Source organism: Huiozyma naganishii, chromosome 3 (assembly GCF_000348985.1).
Source record: "Huiozyma naganishii CBS 8797 chromosome 3, complete genome".
NCBI classification, from domain to species: Eukaryota; Fungi; Ascomycota; class Saccharomycetes; order Saccharomycetales; family Saccharomycetaceae; genus Huiozyma; species Huiozyma naganishii.
The window spans coordinates 917,640-931,431 of record NC_035924.1 but is presented as its reverse complement, the minus strand read 5'-3'; the positions used below and the strand labels follow the sequence as shown (position 1 = coordinate 931,431).

The 13,792-nt window shown below is 44.8% G+C and overlaps 10 protein-coding genes across 10 annotated transcripts; 6 read left to right on the top strand and 4 right to left on the bottom strand.

The window, feature by feature from the left end:
* Positions 1-94: 94 nt before the first annotated feature.
* KNAG0C04770 (TenA family protein) lies at positions 95-742 on the top strand (the record flags this gene model as incomplete). Its single annotated transcript, XM_022607204.1, has 1 exon — positions 95-742. One exon carries the CDS (start codon positions 95-97, stop codon positions 740-742), a length of 648 nt encoding a protein of 215 aa, XP_022463824.1.
* Positions 743-1,386: 644 nt separating this feature from the next.
* Positions 1,387-2,169, top strand: KNAG0C04760 (NAD(P)H-dependent oxidoreductase; the record flags this gene model as incomplete). Its single annotated transcript, XM_022607203.1, has 1 exon — positions 1,387-2,169. The coding sequence occupies one exon, from the start codon at positions 1,387-1,389 to the stop codon at positions 2,167-2,169; it is 783 nt and encodes a 260-aa protein (XP_022463823.1).
* Positions 2,170-2,638: 469 nt separating this feature from the next.
* On the top strand, positions 2,639-3,286 carry PET18 (Pet18p; the record flags this gene model as incomplete). Its single annotated transcript, XM_022607202.1, has 1 exon — positions 2,639-3,286. One exon carries the CDS (start codon positions 2,639-2,641, stop codon positions 3,284-3,286), a length of 648 nt encoding a protein of 215 aa, XP_022463822.1.
* Positions 3,287-3,687: 401 nt separating this feature from the next.
* Positions 3,688-5,324, top strand: YRA1 (RNA-binding protein YRA1; the record flags this gene model as incomplete). Its single annotated transcript, XM_022607201.1, has 2 exons — positions 3,688-3,963; positions 4,899-5,324. The coding sequence occupies 2 exons, from the start codon at positions 3,688-3,690 to the stop codon at positions 5,322-5,324; spliced, it is 702 nt and encodes a 233-aa protein (XP_022463821.1).
* Positions 5,325-5,538: 214 nt separating this feature from the next.
* COI1 (Coi1p) lies at positions 5,539-5,950 on the bottom strand (the record flags this gene model as incomplete). Its single annotated transcript, XM_022607200.1, has 2 exons — positions 5,539-5,842; positions 5,919-5,950. The coding sequence occupies 2 exons, from the start codon at positions 5,948-5,950 to the stop codon at positions 5,539-5,541; spliced, it is 336 nt and encodes a 111-aa protein (XP_022463820.1).
* Positions 5,951-6,156: 206 nt separating this feature from the next.
* KNAG0C04720 (uncharacterized protein) lies at positions 6,157-7,026 on the bottom strand (the record flags this gene model as incomplete). Its single annotated transcript, XM_022607199.1, has 1 exon — positions 6,157-7,026. One exon carries the CDS (start codon positions 7,024-7,026, stop codon positions 6,157-6,159), a length of 870 nt encoding a protein of 289 aa, XP_022463819.1.
* A 718-nt stretch (positions 7,027-7,744) lies between these two features.
* On the top strand, positions 7,745-8,077 carry RPP2B (ribosomal protein P2; the record flags this gene model as incomplete). Its single annotated transcript, XM_022607198.1, has 1 exon — positions 7,745-8,077. The coding sequence occupies one exon, from the start codon at positions 7,745-7,747 to the stop codon at positions 8,075-8,077; it is 333 nt and encodes a 110-aa protein (XP_022463818.1).
* Positions 8,078-8,266: 189 nt separating this feature from the next.
* NKP1 (Nkp1p) lies at positions 8,267-8,950 on the bottom strand (the record flags this gene model as incomplete). Its single annotated transcript, XM_022607197.1, has 1 exon — positions 8,267-8,950. One exon carries the CDS (start codon positions 8,948-8,950, stop codon positions 8,267-8,269), a length of 684 nt encoding a protein of 227 aa, XP_022463817.1.
* A 323-nt stretch (positions 8,951-9,273) lies between these two features.
* ATO3 (putative ammonium permease ATO3) lies at positions 9,274-10,047 on the bottom strand (the record flags this gene model as incomplete). The annotated part of the gene is made up of 1 exon (XM_022607195.1): positions 9,274-10,047. The coding sequence occupies one exon, from the start codon at positions 10,045-10,047 to the stop codon at positions 9,274-9,276; it is 774 nt and encodes a 257-aa protein (XP_022463816.1).
* Positions 10,048-11,187: 1,140 nt separating this feature from the next.
* EFT2 (elongation factor 2) lies at positions 11,188-13,716 on the top strand (the record flags this gene model as incomplete). Its single annotated transcript, XM_022607194.1, has 1 exon — positions 11,188-13,716. The coding sequence occupies one exon, from the start codon at positions 11,188-11,190 to the stop codon at positions 13,714-13,716; it is 2,529 nt and encodes an 842-aa protein (XP_022463815.1).
* Positions 13,717-13,792: the final 76 nt, after the last annotated feature.

Genomic DNA, 13,792 nt, shown 5'->3' with positions numbered 1-13,792 from the left:
AATTGCGAAGTGTAAAATCTAGCAGGATGGTCTACTTTCTTCTTTTATTCTGTTTTGTTGGAAGCACATAGTAGATTCGTCATACCGATCAAATATGTCTTCTACTACGGATATTTTGAAACAGAGACACCCTGAGATCTATAAAAAGGCCACGGAACATCAATTGACCAAGGAGTTGTGTCAAGGTACTCTGTCTGACCGCAACCTGTTTGTTTACTTAGCGCAAGATGTACAGTTTTTTGAAACAGGATTGAGGCTGATCTGTAAAATTACTTCAGGGGCTCCGGCCGTTGACTCATTGATCACACTTGCGAAGAAGATAGGATTTTTTGCCTCTGATGAAAACACATACTTCAGAGACGCATTAGAACTGTTATCAAGCTCAGTGACTCCTGCAGAAAAGACCAAGTTTGAAACAGAACGACTGGACCGTATCGCTCCATACGTTGACTTCCTCACTGAGATGCTGGAGTCATCCACGATGAGTTACGCGGAATATGTCACGTATTTGTGGGTTGCTGAGGATGTGTACTTGAAATGGGCGCACGATCTTCCAAAGAAGGAGGGCCTCCACTGGAAGTACCAGACCTGGATTGACCTCCACGACGGCCAGCATTTTATTGAGTGGGTCGATTTTCTGAGAGATGAAATTGACAAGTTCCCAGTTGATGTTGTTGAGAAGATGTTTGTCAAATGTGTTAACTTTGAATTTGATTTCTTTGACGGTTGTTACAATGCTTAAGGGAAGAAGGTTGGTCCAGTCTATACAGATTGATACATATGTCTGTAAAGGTGTGAATTTCGTTTCGAATCTGATTGAGATATTCAACCCAATTGTGTGTTCTCATGCATAGACCTCCCTCATTTACCACGCATTATGAGTGCAGACGTATTACAGCTGAGGTACATTACCTAATCATAAATGGATCCGAGTTACGGACAAGAACTGGATATCTTACTATTACTCAACAAACGACTTCTGAAAACATTACGGTTCCGAAGAGGATACTCGCAATATACGGTTGACTCTTGTGGGTTTGGTAATCATCGTTTGATCTTCTGGGCGTAAACCATCCAGATACTGACAAAGACTACCTTCGGCTCCGAAAAACGGGGAAAAAATTCGGATCCGCGAAATTTTCGAGCCCAAAACGGTTATTGCTGACATCAGAATCGAAGAGGCGGTACAGTTAGTGTCAGTAAATGGAAAGATTGTGATCTGGTGGCGAAGGACGTGGCCAATAAGCTAATTGAATAGAGGAACAACAATATAAAAGGGAATGAGTTGTACTGAGACTTGGAGAAGTCAATTGCTTCAATATAAATTTTTCTAACAAAAAGAAATACAAAAAGATATACAACTTCAAGCAATAAGAATAGTTAAATATGAAAGTCTTTATTGTCTACGCACATCCAGAATCAAAATCATTTAATGGATCCTTTCTAAATGCAACTGTGAAGCATTTGGAGTCTCGTGGGAATGAGGTACGTGTGTCAGATCTGTATCAAGAAAACTTTAAAGCCATTGTCGATGCTTCTGATTTTTTGAATCATAATCCAGAAGAAAGGCTGCAAGTTGTTACAGCATCCTTCTTGGCAAACAAAGAGGACAAGTTAACTGCAGATGTAAAGAAAGCTCAAGAAAATTTGAAATGGGCTGATTTGGTCGTTTTACAATTCCCATTGTGGTGGTTCTCGATGCCTGCCATCATGAAAGGTTGGGTTGAAAGAGTGTTTTCTTGTGGGTTCGGTTATGGTGTAGGTGAACATTCTGATAAAAGATGGGGGGATCGTTATGGAGAGGGAATGCTTGCCGGGAAGCGGGCAATCTTAGCCATCACGGTCGGTGGATGGGTTTCACACTACAGTGCGCGGGGTATTAACGGACCTATAGAGGACCTTTTGTTCCCCATTACACATGGTGTTTTGAACTACATTGGGATGACGGCTATGCCTTCGCATATAACTTATCGGACCGATGGTGCTAATGAGGACAAGTTTGGCGAGACCACTCACGAATGGTTTCAGAAGTTAGATACTATTGAAACTGCTAATCCCATTCCATACCGTAAGCAGAACTTTGGCGATTACGAAATTCCCTCTTTGGAATTAAAGGCCGGTCTAGAGAAACCGGGACAATTGGGTTTTGCTCTAGCACGCCAAGAATAAAATATTCACTGGAGTACCTCCCTGTACCAACAGATATTTTTTATATAACATGTAGGCCATATGTTGTTTTTTAGATATACTGGACTGTCTCTGTCCGGAAATGAACTGATATATCCCTGTCCACCCATTTCGTTTCGTAACGGCTGTTAAAACATCTCAGTGATCTTTATTAAAAAAAAGGTCGTGAATCCGCTTCACAAACATGTATCCTCCAGTTTCCTTCTGGGAAGGTAATGCGCAGCTAGCTGTACGTCGTTTATGCTTTAAATGCCTACATTGTAGCTCTTATGAATTCCTTGAAAACCAAAAAAAAAAAAAAATTGCATGGGTTAGGTACGAGAGAGGGAGAAAGTGGAAAACAAATATAAATTGAACTCTTAGTTCTCTTTGTCTCGTTCTCTTGTTTTAACCACTCTGATCAGTACTTTGTAACATTGTTCCAGAACATCAACCAGAAAAAACACGACATATGACTTGTACTACAGACGAATTGATCTCCAGACACCCAGATCTGTACAAAAGTGCTACCGAGCACGAATTGACGAAACAACTGTGTCAGGGCACACTATCCGATCGTCAATTGTTTGTTTACTTGGCGCAAGATGTCCAATTTTTCGAGGAAAGTTTGAGATTGATCTGTAAGATTACGTCTCTGGCTCCGGAACTAGATCCCTTAATCACTCTGGCCAAAAAAATTGGGTTTTTTGCCTCTGATGAAAACACATACTTTAGAGACGTGTTGGAACTGCTGGCTCCCTCGGTGACTCCTGCCGAAAAGACCAAGTTCGAAACGGAAAAATTGAACCGTATCGCCCCATACGTAAACTTCATGAGCGAGATGTTGAAATCCACAACAACATCCTACGCTGAGTACATCACGTTCCTCTGGGTGCTGGAGGACGTCTACCTAAAATGGGCACATGATCTCCCCAGAAAGGAGGGCCTCCACTGGAAGTACCAGACATGGATTGATCTACATGACGGCCAGCACTTCATCGAATGGGTCGACTTTTTAAAGAGTGAGGTGAACAAATTCCCAGTCGATACCGTCGAAAAGATGTTCGTGAAATGCGTAAACTTCGAATTCGAGTTCTTCGACGGCTGCTTCGAAGTCTGAGCAAGATACCCCGTTGTTTAAACGGGAGGTCACCAGATACATCTATATAAGTCTATACATGGTATTCATTATTGTATGCAGCATAATAGAATGGAATCACCGTTATTTTTCCTAATTCGTTAACCCAATGCGGTAAAAAAAGAAAAGAAAGGAAAAAAAAGTTCAAGTATAAAAGGGCAGCGAATTTTCAGGAAAATTTCCCGTTTTCTTGCAGAAAATGCTCTTACTCCTTTTCCTCCCGTTGCTTCGGGAAAGAATAAGCGACGAAAGAAAGGACAAGACTTCATAGGTTTACCCTTTTTTTAAAGTCTTCCCTACTTAACCTCCAAAAAAAGAACTAACCAAAGAGTTTGTTTTTATTTCAAAACATAACTTAATAACAAATTCTCCCTCTATAAACGATGTCTGCAAACTTAGATCAATCTCTAGACGAAATTATTGGCAAGAGACCAAACAGAGCTACTTCTCGTAGCGGCGGTGCTCGCGGTAATGGCCCAAAGAGGGCCACTAAGCAAGTCAACGTTAACCGTCGTGGTGCCGTTGGTCGTGCTGTTCCTAGAAACGTTAGAGCACCAGCGAGCGCTGTTGCCAGAGTTGCCAAAGTTGCGAATGGTTCTGGCGCTGTCAAAGTCAACGTCGAGGGTTTGCCAAGAGATATCAAACAAGACGCTGTCAGAGTATGTTGCGATAGGTATATTTTGTGCTCAATGATAACCAAAGTGCATTAAGTCGATATGGGTTTTAACTGTAACCTTTTATGAATGCGGTTTAAACGAGATGGAACAAATAATTTGCTGGATTTTTTCATCACACTTCTCGATACGGTGTCGCTACCAAGTAGTGTTTCGCTGTAAAGAAGTTTCAGGCGGGATTCGACAAACTGGGAATTTATGGATGGTTTGGAAAGGGTTCTCCTTCCTTACCTTTATTTTCGATAGGAATATCATCAATGACAATGCCACTTATGGCCACGTGTCGTCTTTTTTTTCGTTCTCATGCAAGAATAGAAAATTGTATCATTTATGATTTATGTGACTTCTGTTGAAGGTTATTGTGCGTTTTTTTGGTTCTTTTTTATTCCTAGTGCCATTATTAATCAATAAAGGAGCAATTAGTTTTGTTATCTTTTTACTTGAGGGAGATGATCATAATACACTATGGAACTCGTTCCATCTTTTTTGAGTTGGAAAATTAACCTCCAGAACATTGCAGTCACACAATGAGATGAATTGTACTATCGAATAGGATCTGCTTTTTTTATGCCAACTCTTTTTGGTATTTCCTTTTTCTGGATACCAAGAGTTGTGAAATCCTTATCCATTGCCTAATGAAACCTTGTCGAATCTCTGGCCATCAGAGAACTTTTTGATCTACTGTCTCGCCGTATTGCATACGGAGCAGGAGTTTTCGGAGAACAGCTGGATTTTTTTCTTGTCGTAGAAAGAAATTATAACGGTGTTCCACGAAAAAAGTTTGTTTCACCTTCCATTATAAGATTTTTTGTTGCAGTTATAGTTGAGCCTAACATATTATTTTTTTGATTTTTATCCACTTGAATTTTCTCGGAGTCACTAACAGTTTTTATTTTATTTCCAATCGTTTTGTTCTATAGGAATTTTTTGCTACTCACATCGGTGGTGTTTCAGGTGTTTTGCTAAGTTACAATGAAAGGGGTTTGTCCACAGGTATGGCCAACATCACGTTCAGAAACGCTGAACTAGCCAGGAGGGCAGTCACCAAGTTCAACAATGCTCCTATCGACAATGGTAGATCCAGATTAAGATTGAACTTGATTGTCAGTCCAACTATGCAAAGCCAGGACTTGTCCAGAAGAATCCAGGCCTTGCCATTGAGAGCTCCACTTTTGAGAAGAATGAATGTTGTCCAAAACAAACCTAAGGTCCAGAAAGTGAACGCTCCAAACAAGAAAGCAGCCGCTGCCAAGAAGCAAAAACAGCAGAAAAAGGCTAAGCCAGCTAAGAAGAGTCTAGAAGATTTGGACAAGGAGATGGCTGACTATTTTGAGGAGAAGAAATGATTTTCTTTATTGTATTCGTGTTGTCGAGGAACAGTCCGGTCAATCTCCTTAACATTCGAAGACTAGTGTTTAATTAATATAATATCTTTATTTAACAGAAATTTATTGTAGCCTTGTTGAATCGCTTCACATCGGCTCCTGGTTCTATTTACAAATACTGGTGAAGGAGGCTTTACAGAGACTTATTGACTGGGCTGGGATTACTGTGCAACGGTCAATCGTCATCCCTTCTTCTATCCCAAAATCCAAGTTTATCGCCCCTTTTCCTACTCACGGCGCTGATTCCACCAGCTTCATACTTGCTTTTTCTTTCTGGTACACTACCGTCTTCCTTCGGTAGTGGGAACCCCGGTTTCACTTGTGCCAGATTATCGTAGTACGTATTGTTGTTTCTGTCGTGTTCATCAGCAGCCATCTTCGCATTAGGTTGAAATTTGGCTTCCCTCCTTCTTCTGATGATACTCTTTGAGATGTAGATGGACAAAATCCCTGCTACAGAGACGTACAAGATACTCTTACTGTGTAAAGTCTGTTAGTGATCTATCCCACAATTTCAGAAACACGCTACAGGAAAGAAAAAAACTGCAAACATACCCAACGTGCTTGAACGGGTTCAAAGAATCCATAATTGGCTTTGGTTCTTAAAAGGTAGTTGTGTCCACCACTTTCACGTACCATTTGTGCTCTAATGAGTTGTGTGCGACCTTTTTTTGTTTCTCCCTTTCCTTTCCTTTCTCTTTTTTCTCACTTCATCAAGTTTTTGGGTTATGCAGTTTTATCGATGAGTAGTATACAGGATATAGACATAAAATGCAGTGGTATACGGGCGTGCTCATGCTTTAGATAATGTCTCGTAGGTGTAGAATACGGCTGCATTGGCTGGAACAGCTCTGATCAACGTTATCCCGAGCCCGCGATAGAAGCCGGTGAATCCGTACTTCGAGAACACTTTTTTAACGGCGTTGACCAAAGAGATGTGCTCTGTTTGCATTATCGACTTGACGGTGTCTGCTGGGAATATGCTGGCGTTGAATGCAAGACCCGCACTTGCACCACTCGCGAGCAGCTCCCATGTCTTGTTGTCTCTCCCTGGGTGTCTCTTCTTAAACGACTTCTTCATCAGCTCGTAAGTTGCAAACCATGCGACACCGCCTAGGGATTCTCTGATGAACGTGGACGATTGGCCCTGCCACAGACCCAACACACCTTTCCCTTTGATCACGGACAGTAGTGTGGGGATGATCTTTGTGTTCTGCTTGGCCTTCCCCGGTATCTGGTTTTCCAAGTTGGCGACCTGCAATTTACACTTGATCAGCTCCACTGGCGTCAGAACAAAGGAGGCGAAGGACCCAGCGACTGCACCTGAAACCAATATGTTATTAAGCTCAGATACTTTGCAATATTTATCCAGCAGTTTCGATGTCTGGTTATAAGAGACAAACAGCGTTGCGTTCTCGAGAGCGGCGCCGAAAAGCGGAGACCCTATGCCTTGGAAGAACCCGTTCCAAACACCCTCGTTCCTATACGTGTATCTGATACAAGACCAAGTAGTAGGGAAGATGCTCGACCCCTGTGTCTGTAATCTGACTTTCACTGTGTCAAACGGGTACTCTATAAACTTCCCGATGGCACCGGCTATGGACCCGTTCATGATATCCTTGAGCGCCGAATTCTCATTATTTATTGAGTGTTCTTCAGCCATGACAAGTGGTCGGGTTCAAACTGATATCTTTTGTAGCCTGTCCAGCAGTATAATATAGCTGCCAAAATATCTACGCGCCGGTATACAAACCTGTATGTGTATATATAAATCTACATGGTGCTGACTCACTATTGAATACTCAGCTTATTAAATTATCTAATCACAGATTCCAGTAATTTTTTCAATTTTTAACGTATTATTTTTTCCTCTGTACGTCAATCTCTAGAGCATTACTTCATCAACTAGAACAATAGGGAGCAATGTTATTACCTCTCGACACCAAAACAGAGTCTGTATGTGTCGCCGTCAATGCTTTCTCCAGAAAGTCATGGTGCCGATCTCTGTGTGTCCGACACCCAGCAAATCAAGTAATTAAGAGTCAGGTAACGTTTTAACCACGAACAGCGGTTCGATTCCCGCCTCCAGCAGAAAAAATGGCGGTATATAGTTCCAGTAGTTTCGCACACGTTTCAGAACGCCGTCCAAAGCGACAGAAACATTTTTTGAATCGAAAAAAAATCGACGCAAAAAAAAACTTTTTTTTTTCAAATTTCAAATTTCAAGTTTTTTTGTTCATTAAACATATTTTTACTTTCTTGTATGGAAAACTGTTTCTTGCTTGCACTACTTTTACTTTCAATTCGTTCCCATCTGTTAGATCCCCCAAGGAATAGTCTGCTGTTAGCTTAAATTGATTATTTCAAGAACCCCAAGAACAATGAAGTACCTAGCCGCTTACCTACTATTGACCCAGGGTGGTAACGAATCCCCATCTGCTGCTGACATCAAGACCGTCATCGAAGCTGTCGGTGTCGAAGCTGATGAAGCCAGAATCTCTGCTTTGCTATCCTCTTTGGAAGGTAAGGGTTCTTTGGACGAGATCATTGCTGCCGGTGCCCAGAAGTTCGCTTCTGTCCCAGCTGGTGGTGTCGCCTCTGCTGCCGGTGCCTCCGGTGCCGCTGCTGGTGGTGCTGCTGAAGCCGCTGAAGAAAAGGAAGAGGAAGCCAAGGAAGAATCCGATGACGACATGGGATTCGGTTTGTTCGACTAAGGGAGTTAGTATTCAAGTATAGAATGTATCTGCATTTTTTATTCAATTCGTTATCCCATTTCTACTCTTTTTTTTATTTTGGTCAGTTACTCGCTGTACGCATCAATTATATATGTTTATCTGAAATAAAATGAATATGTATATAATACACTATTTGACTAGAAGTACCGTGTAGGCGTGCCGTGGGGGTTAATCTTGCAATTCTTTTAGAATCGTTCGCAAAGTCTCTAGTTGGGCCGGGGACTGATTCGAGGATTTGATCTTCTCTTCCAGTGTCAAAGTTAATTCCTTCAACTCTATTACAAGTTTGGAATGGTACGTTTTCAGGTACTGAACAATATCATCGGAGCCCGTGGTCTCCAAGATTGACCTCCGCAGTAACTCTACCTCCGCATTTTGCTCTCGCAACTCTTTCAATTTGGATCCCCCAATTTCAATCGCTGTGCATTGTGCCATCAATTCCTTGCGCAGAACCAAGTACTCCCTGAGTGATTGTATTTCCTGTGTACCTGTTGTATCGAGATCTGTCAGGCTTGGTAGTTTGTATATATTTTCAATGAGGGTTTTCAAGTTCGAAGTGCTAATGGCCCCGATGGAGTCGCCGATCTCGGTCTTCTTGAGTGCGTTGTTCGTTTGTATATCGTGCACTATGCACTTGAAAAGGGTCAATTTCTTGCGGTGTGCTAGCTGGTACACTTTGCGCGCTACAAAGTCTCTTGTTGTCGTGTCTGTCTTATCTGCCCTGCGTCTGGCGATCTCTGCATTGACTAGATCGACGATGTCAGGGGGGACCCCGGTAGGAGCCGTTGTCGGGTCTGTTATTCTTGTCACTTCTTCATCGAGAAAAGTCGCTATGTGTTCGAGATGCGACATCTATGAGGGACAGGGACTGTTGATGGACGGTATCTTCAAGGTGACAGTATACGGTACAGTTTTCAGTATATTTTTTGTTTTCCTTTAAATCTTCACATTTCGGTGTGAAATACGAAGATTGAGTAAAATTCATAAATTGGCATAGTTGAAAACATGTCATAGAACAAAAAATTGATGAGTAGTATACAGTTTTTAATTTATTTATTGACTATAGTATTAGCGAATTTGGAGAGATGTAGATGACTTTGGTAAGCCAGTAAGGGGAAAAAAAGGAATGCTGATTGATAATAAGGGCCACGGCGCGAGATGCAAGCACCATTGCCTTATACAGGTGAGTTTGGCATCATTGCCGGTTTAATGTTGAAGTATGAGTTTTCTGGTGTGACGACGCAGTAGTACAGACAGTACCAACCACAGACACTTGACAGGATACCGAAATACCCACCGGCCATTTTCGCTTTGTTGTTATCGATGAAGCTTCCTATGCAGAGCATCAAAAATGTCAGATCCAGAAACGTCAACAGCAGGAACAACCCCCACGAAGTCTTCAACGAGCACATAAGCATCAAGAAAGTGAACACTGTCCACCCAGCAAGGAAAAAGCCAACGATATTATTCAACATCTGTGGATCGTCGCTGTACGCGGAGATCGAGTGGAACTGGTCTGTGTTGATACACCCCCATGCGATCCAAAACCCACCGAACGAGCTGAACACGGTCATTGCGTACGTGTCCGCCGTCACGAAACATAGCAACCCTGCGAACAACTCGATAGCGCCCCCAAAGAACATGAACAACGAGATGAGTAATTTAACGTTAGTGACACCGCGGACGTTAGCGTTACACAGCGACAGAGTCAGACAGGAGAGGGAGAACGAGGCGAACCCCAGGGGGATCGGGTTCGCCAATTTCCTGTGTGTGGACTGCGGGTACGCCGCTGACGCATGTTGTGGCCCCAGTGCGTTCAGCAAGTCGTCCCTCCTGTAGGTACGCCCACCCAAAGTGATGTAGTCTTGATCGAACAGCACGGTTTCGACATTTTTGGCACTGTCCTTCTCAATCGTGTTGGTCTTCTGTATAGACGATGAAGTGCTCATTCTAGCGTAAATTGATGAATATATTACACTGTATTATATAATATTTAGAAAGTGTACACTGTTTCCAAGCAAGCTTACCACAATAGGAAAAAGGACTTACTCGAGCAAACAAGAAACACAGCTCGAGAACCAGGAACGTCGGCTCAAGCACCCGAGGGGACCCACCTCCAACCTCCACTTATATAATCCTGGACACTTGCACGAACCCCATCGAAAACGTAGCTCATCGAGCCATTGTGCCCTCTGTCCTTCTGCCCGCCGGCTGCGCAGCTCCACTTTCTGTCCCCGTGTATTGTGTCGACGCATTCTGCATCACTTCAGCTAAGCACTGCGCGCATGCAGCGCTGCAGAGGGAGATGCGGGAAACAGCGTGACTACGTGTGTCTGTGTCGCCGCTGTCTCGACCAGATCTGGACGCGCGGTCCGGTTCCCGGGCGGGGCGGGACGGCGCAGCCGCGGAGCGGAGGGGGGGGGGTGTTGTGCGTGCGTTTCAGTGCCGGGAAACCGGAAGTTGCGGCGTGGGGGCGGTGTGTGGGCGGGCGGTTGTTCCGGGCGGCGGGCGGGTTACCCTGTTCTGGGCTGCTTCTTCTGGGGGTCGGTTCTCTGTTTGCGTGGGTGGGGTGGTTTCTGGGCCGCATTGCGTGCTGGGAGTTTCGCAGACGCAGTGTTTTGTTCTTTCCCGGCAGGCCGCAGGGGGCGAGAGCTGGGGGGGCTGGGCAGACGCAGCCTGCACACTTAGCTCCCTGGCAGAGTGCAGGGGCCTGGCTACAAGGAGACGATGGGCACTTTAACACAGGGCTACAATAGTGCGTGTGTGGGAGAGGGGCGGGTCGTCCAGTGTGACAACCCTTCGCTGGCAGCAGAGAGACGGAGCGAAAATTTTTTTTTTGTTTCACTGCCCTCCCTGCCTCCCACTCTCTCTCCCACTGAGATCTTGTGCATCTACTGCGAGAGAACAAAATTTTTCACTTTATATATATACCACTTCCTACCTTGGTCTCAGTTCTTCCAGTCGTTTATATATATATAACACGCTCTTGTCTTCTTGTTGCTTGCTTTTTCTCTTTGGTTCTCCTTTCGTCTTACTCTCAATTCCTTTCTTAACTCGGTGATACAACAACCAAACAACTCCAGTCAAGTATGGTTGCCTTCACTGTTGACCAAATGCGTGGTCTTATGGACCACGTTACCAATGTGCGTAACATGTCCGTCATTGCCCACGTCGATCACGGTAAGTCTACTTTGACTGATTCTTTGGTCCAGAAAGCCGGTATTATCTCCGCCGCTAAAGCTGGTGAGGCCCGTTTCATGGACACCAGAAAGGATGAGCAAGAAAGAGGTATCACCATCAAGTCCACTGCCATCTCTCTGTTCACTGAAATGAGTGACGAGGATGTCAAGGACATCAAGCAGAAGTCCGAGGGTAATTCCTTCTTGATCAACTTGATCGACTCGCCAGGTCACGTCGACTTCTCCTCCGAAGTCACCGCCGCTCTGAGAGTCACTGACGGTGCTCTAGTTGTCGTCGACACCGTCGAAGGTGTCTGTGTGCAAACTGAAACCGTGTTGAGACAAGCTCTTGGTGAAAGAATCAAGCCAGTCGTTTGTGTCAACAAAGTCGACAGAGCTCTTTTGGAATTGCAAGTCTCCAAGGAGGACTTGTACCAAACTTTCTCCAGAACCGTCGAATCCATTAACGTCATCATCTCCACTTACGCTGACGAAGTCTTGGGTGACGTTCAAGTCTACCCATCTCAAGGTACCGTTGCCTTCGGTTCCGGTTTGCACGGGTGGGCCTTCACCATCCGTCAATTTGCCAACAGATACGCCAAGAAATTCGGTGTTGACAAGAGCAAGATGATGGAAAGATTGTGGGGGGACTCCTTCTTCAACCCAAAGACCAAGAAGTGGACCAACAAGGAAACCGACACTGACGGTAAGCCTTTGGAGAGAGCCTTCAACATGTTCGTCTTGGACCCTATCTTCAGACTGTTCGCTGCTATCATGAACTTCAAGAAGGACGAAATCCCAGTCTTGCTAGAAAAGTTGGAGATCAACTTGAAGGCCGACGAAAAGGACTTGGAAGGTAAGGCCTTGTTGAAGGTCGTCATGAGAAAGTTCTTGCCAGCTGCCGACGCTCTATTGGAAATGATCGTCATGCACTTGCCATCTCCAGTCACCGCCCAAGCCTACAGAGCTGAGCAATTGTACGAGGGTCCAGCCGACGATGCCAACTGTATCGCCATCAAGAAGTGTGACCCAACCGCCGACTTGATGTTGTATGTCTCCAAGATGGTGCCAACCTCCGATAAGGGTAGATTCTACGCCTTCGGTAGAGTTTTCGCCGGTACCGTCAAGTCCGGTCAAAAAGTCAGAATCCAAGGTCCAAACTACGTCCCAGGTAGAAAGGAGGACTTGTTCGTCAAGGCCGTCCAAAGAGTCGTCATGATGATGGGTTCCAAGACTGAACCAATCGACGACTGTCCAGCCGGTAACATTATCGGTTTGGTCGGTATCGATCAATTCTTGTTGAAGACTGGTACTTTGACCACTTCCGAGACTGCTCACAACATGAAGGTCATGAAGTTCTCCGTCTCCCCAGTTGTCCAAGTCGCTGTTGAGGTCAAGAACGCCAACGACTTGCCAAAGTTGGTCGAAGGTTTGAAGAGATTGTCCAAGTCTGACCCTTGTGTCTTGACTTACATGTCTGAATCTGGTGAACACATTGTCGCTGGTACCGGTGAATTGCATTTGGAAATTTGTCTGTCCGATTTGGAAAACGACCACGCTGGTGTTCCTCTAAGAATCTCCCCTCCAGTCGTCGCCTACAGAGAAACCGTCGAGGCCGAATCCTCCCAGACCGCCCTATCGAAGTCTCCAAACAAGCATAACAGAATCTACTTGAAGGCCGAGCCAATGGAAGAGGAAGTCTCCCTAGCCATTGAAAACGGTAAGATCAACCCAAGAGACGATTTCAAGGCCAGAGCTAGAGTCATGGCCGATGACTACAACTGGGATGTCACCGACGCCAGAAAGATCTGGTGTTTCGGTCCAGACGGTAACGGTCCAAACCTGGTCGTCGACCAGACCAAGGCTGTCCAATACTTGCACGAAATCAAGGACTCCGTCGTTGCCGCCTTCCAATGGGCTACCAAGGAAGGTCCAATCTTTGGTGAACAAATGAGATCCGTCAGAGTCAACATCTTGGATGTCACCCTACACGCCGATGCCATCCACAGAGGTGGTGGTCAAATCATCCCAACCATGAGAAGAGCCACTTACGCCGGTTTCTTGTTGGCTGAACCAAGAATCCAAGAACCCGTCTTCTTGGTCGAAATTCAATGCCCAGAACAAGCCGTCGGTGGTATTTACTCCGTTTTGAACAAGAAGAGAGGTCAAGTCGTCTCCGAAGAACAGAGACCAGGTACCCCATTGTTCACTGTCAAGGCCTACTTGCCAGTCAACGAATCCTTCGGTTTTACCGGTGAATTGAGACAAGCCACTGGTGGTCAAGCTTTCCCACAGATGGTGTTCGACCACTGGGCCACTATTTCTTCTGACCCATTGGACCCAACCACCAAGGCTGGTGAGATTGTCCTAGCTGCCCGTAAGAGACACGGTATGAAGGAGGAAGTCCCAGGCTGGCAAGAATACTACGACAAGTTGTAAGTAATAGGTCCTCGTAACCCGATGCTCTTATTTACCATTTGTTTGTAGTCTATTGTATATCTCATGTTTAACTGTT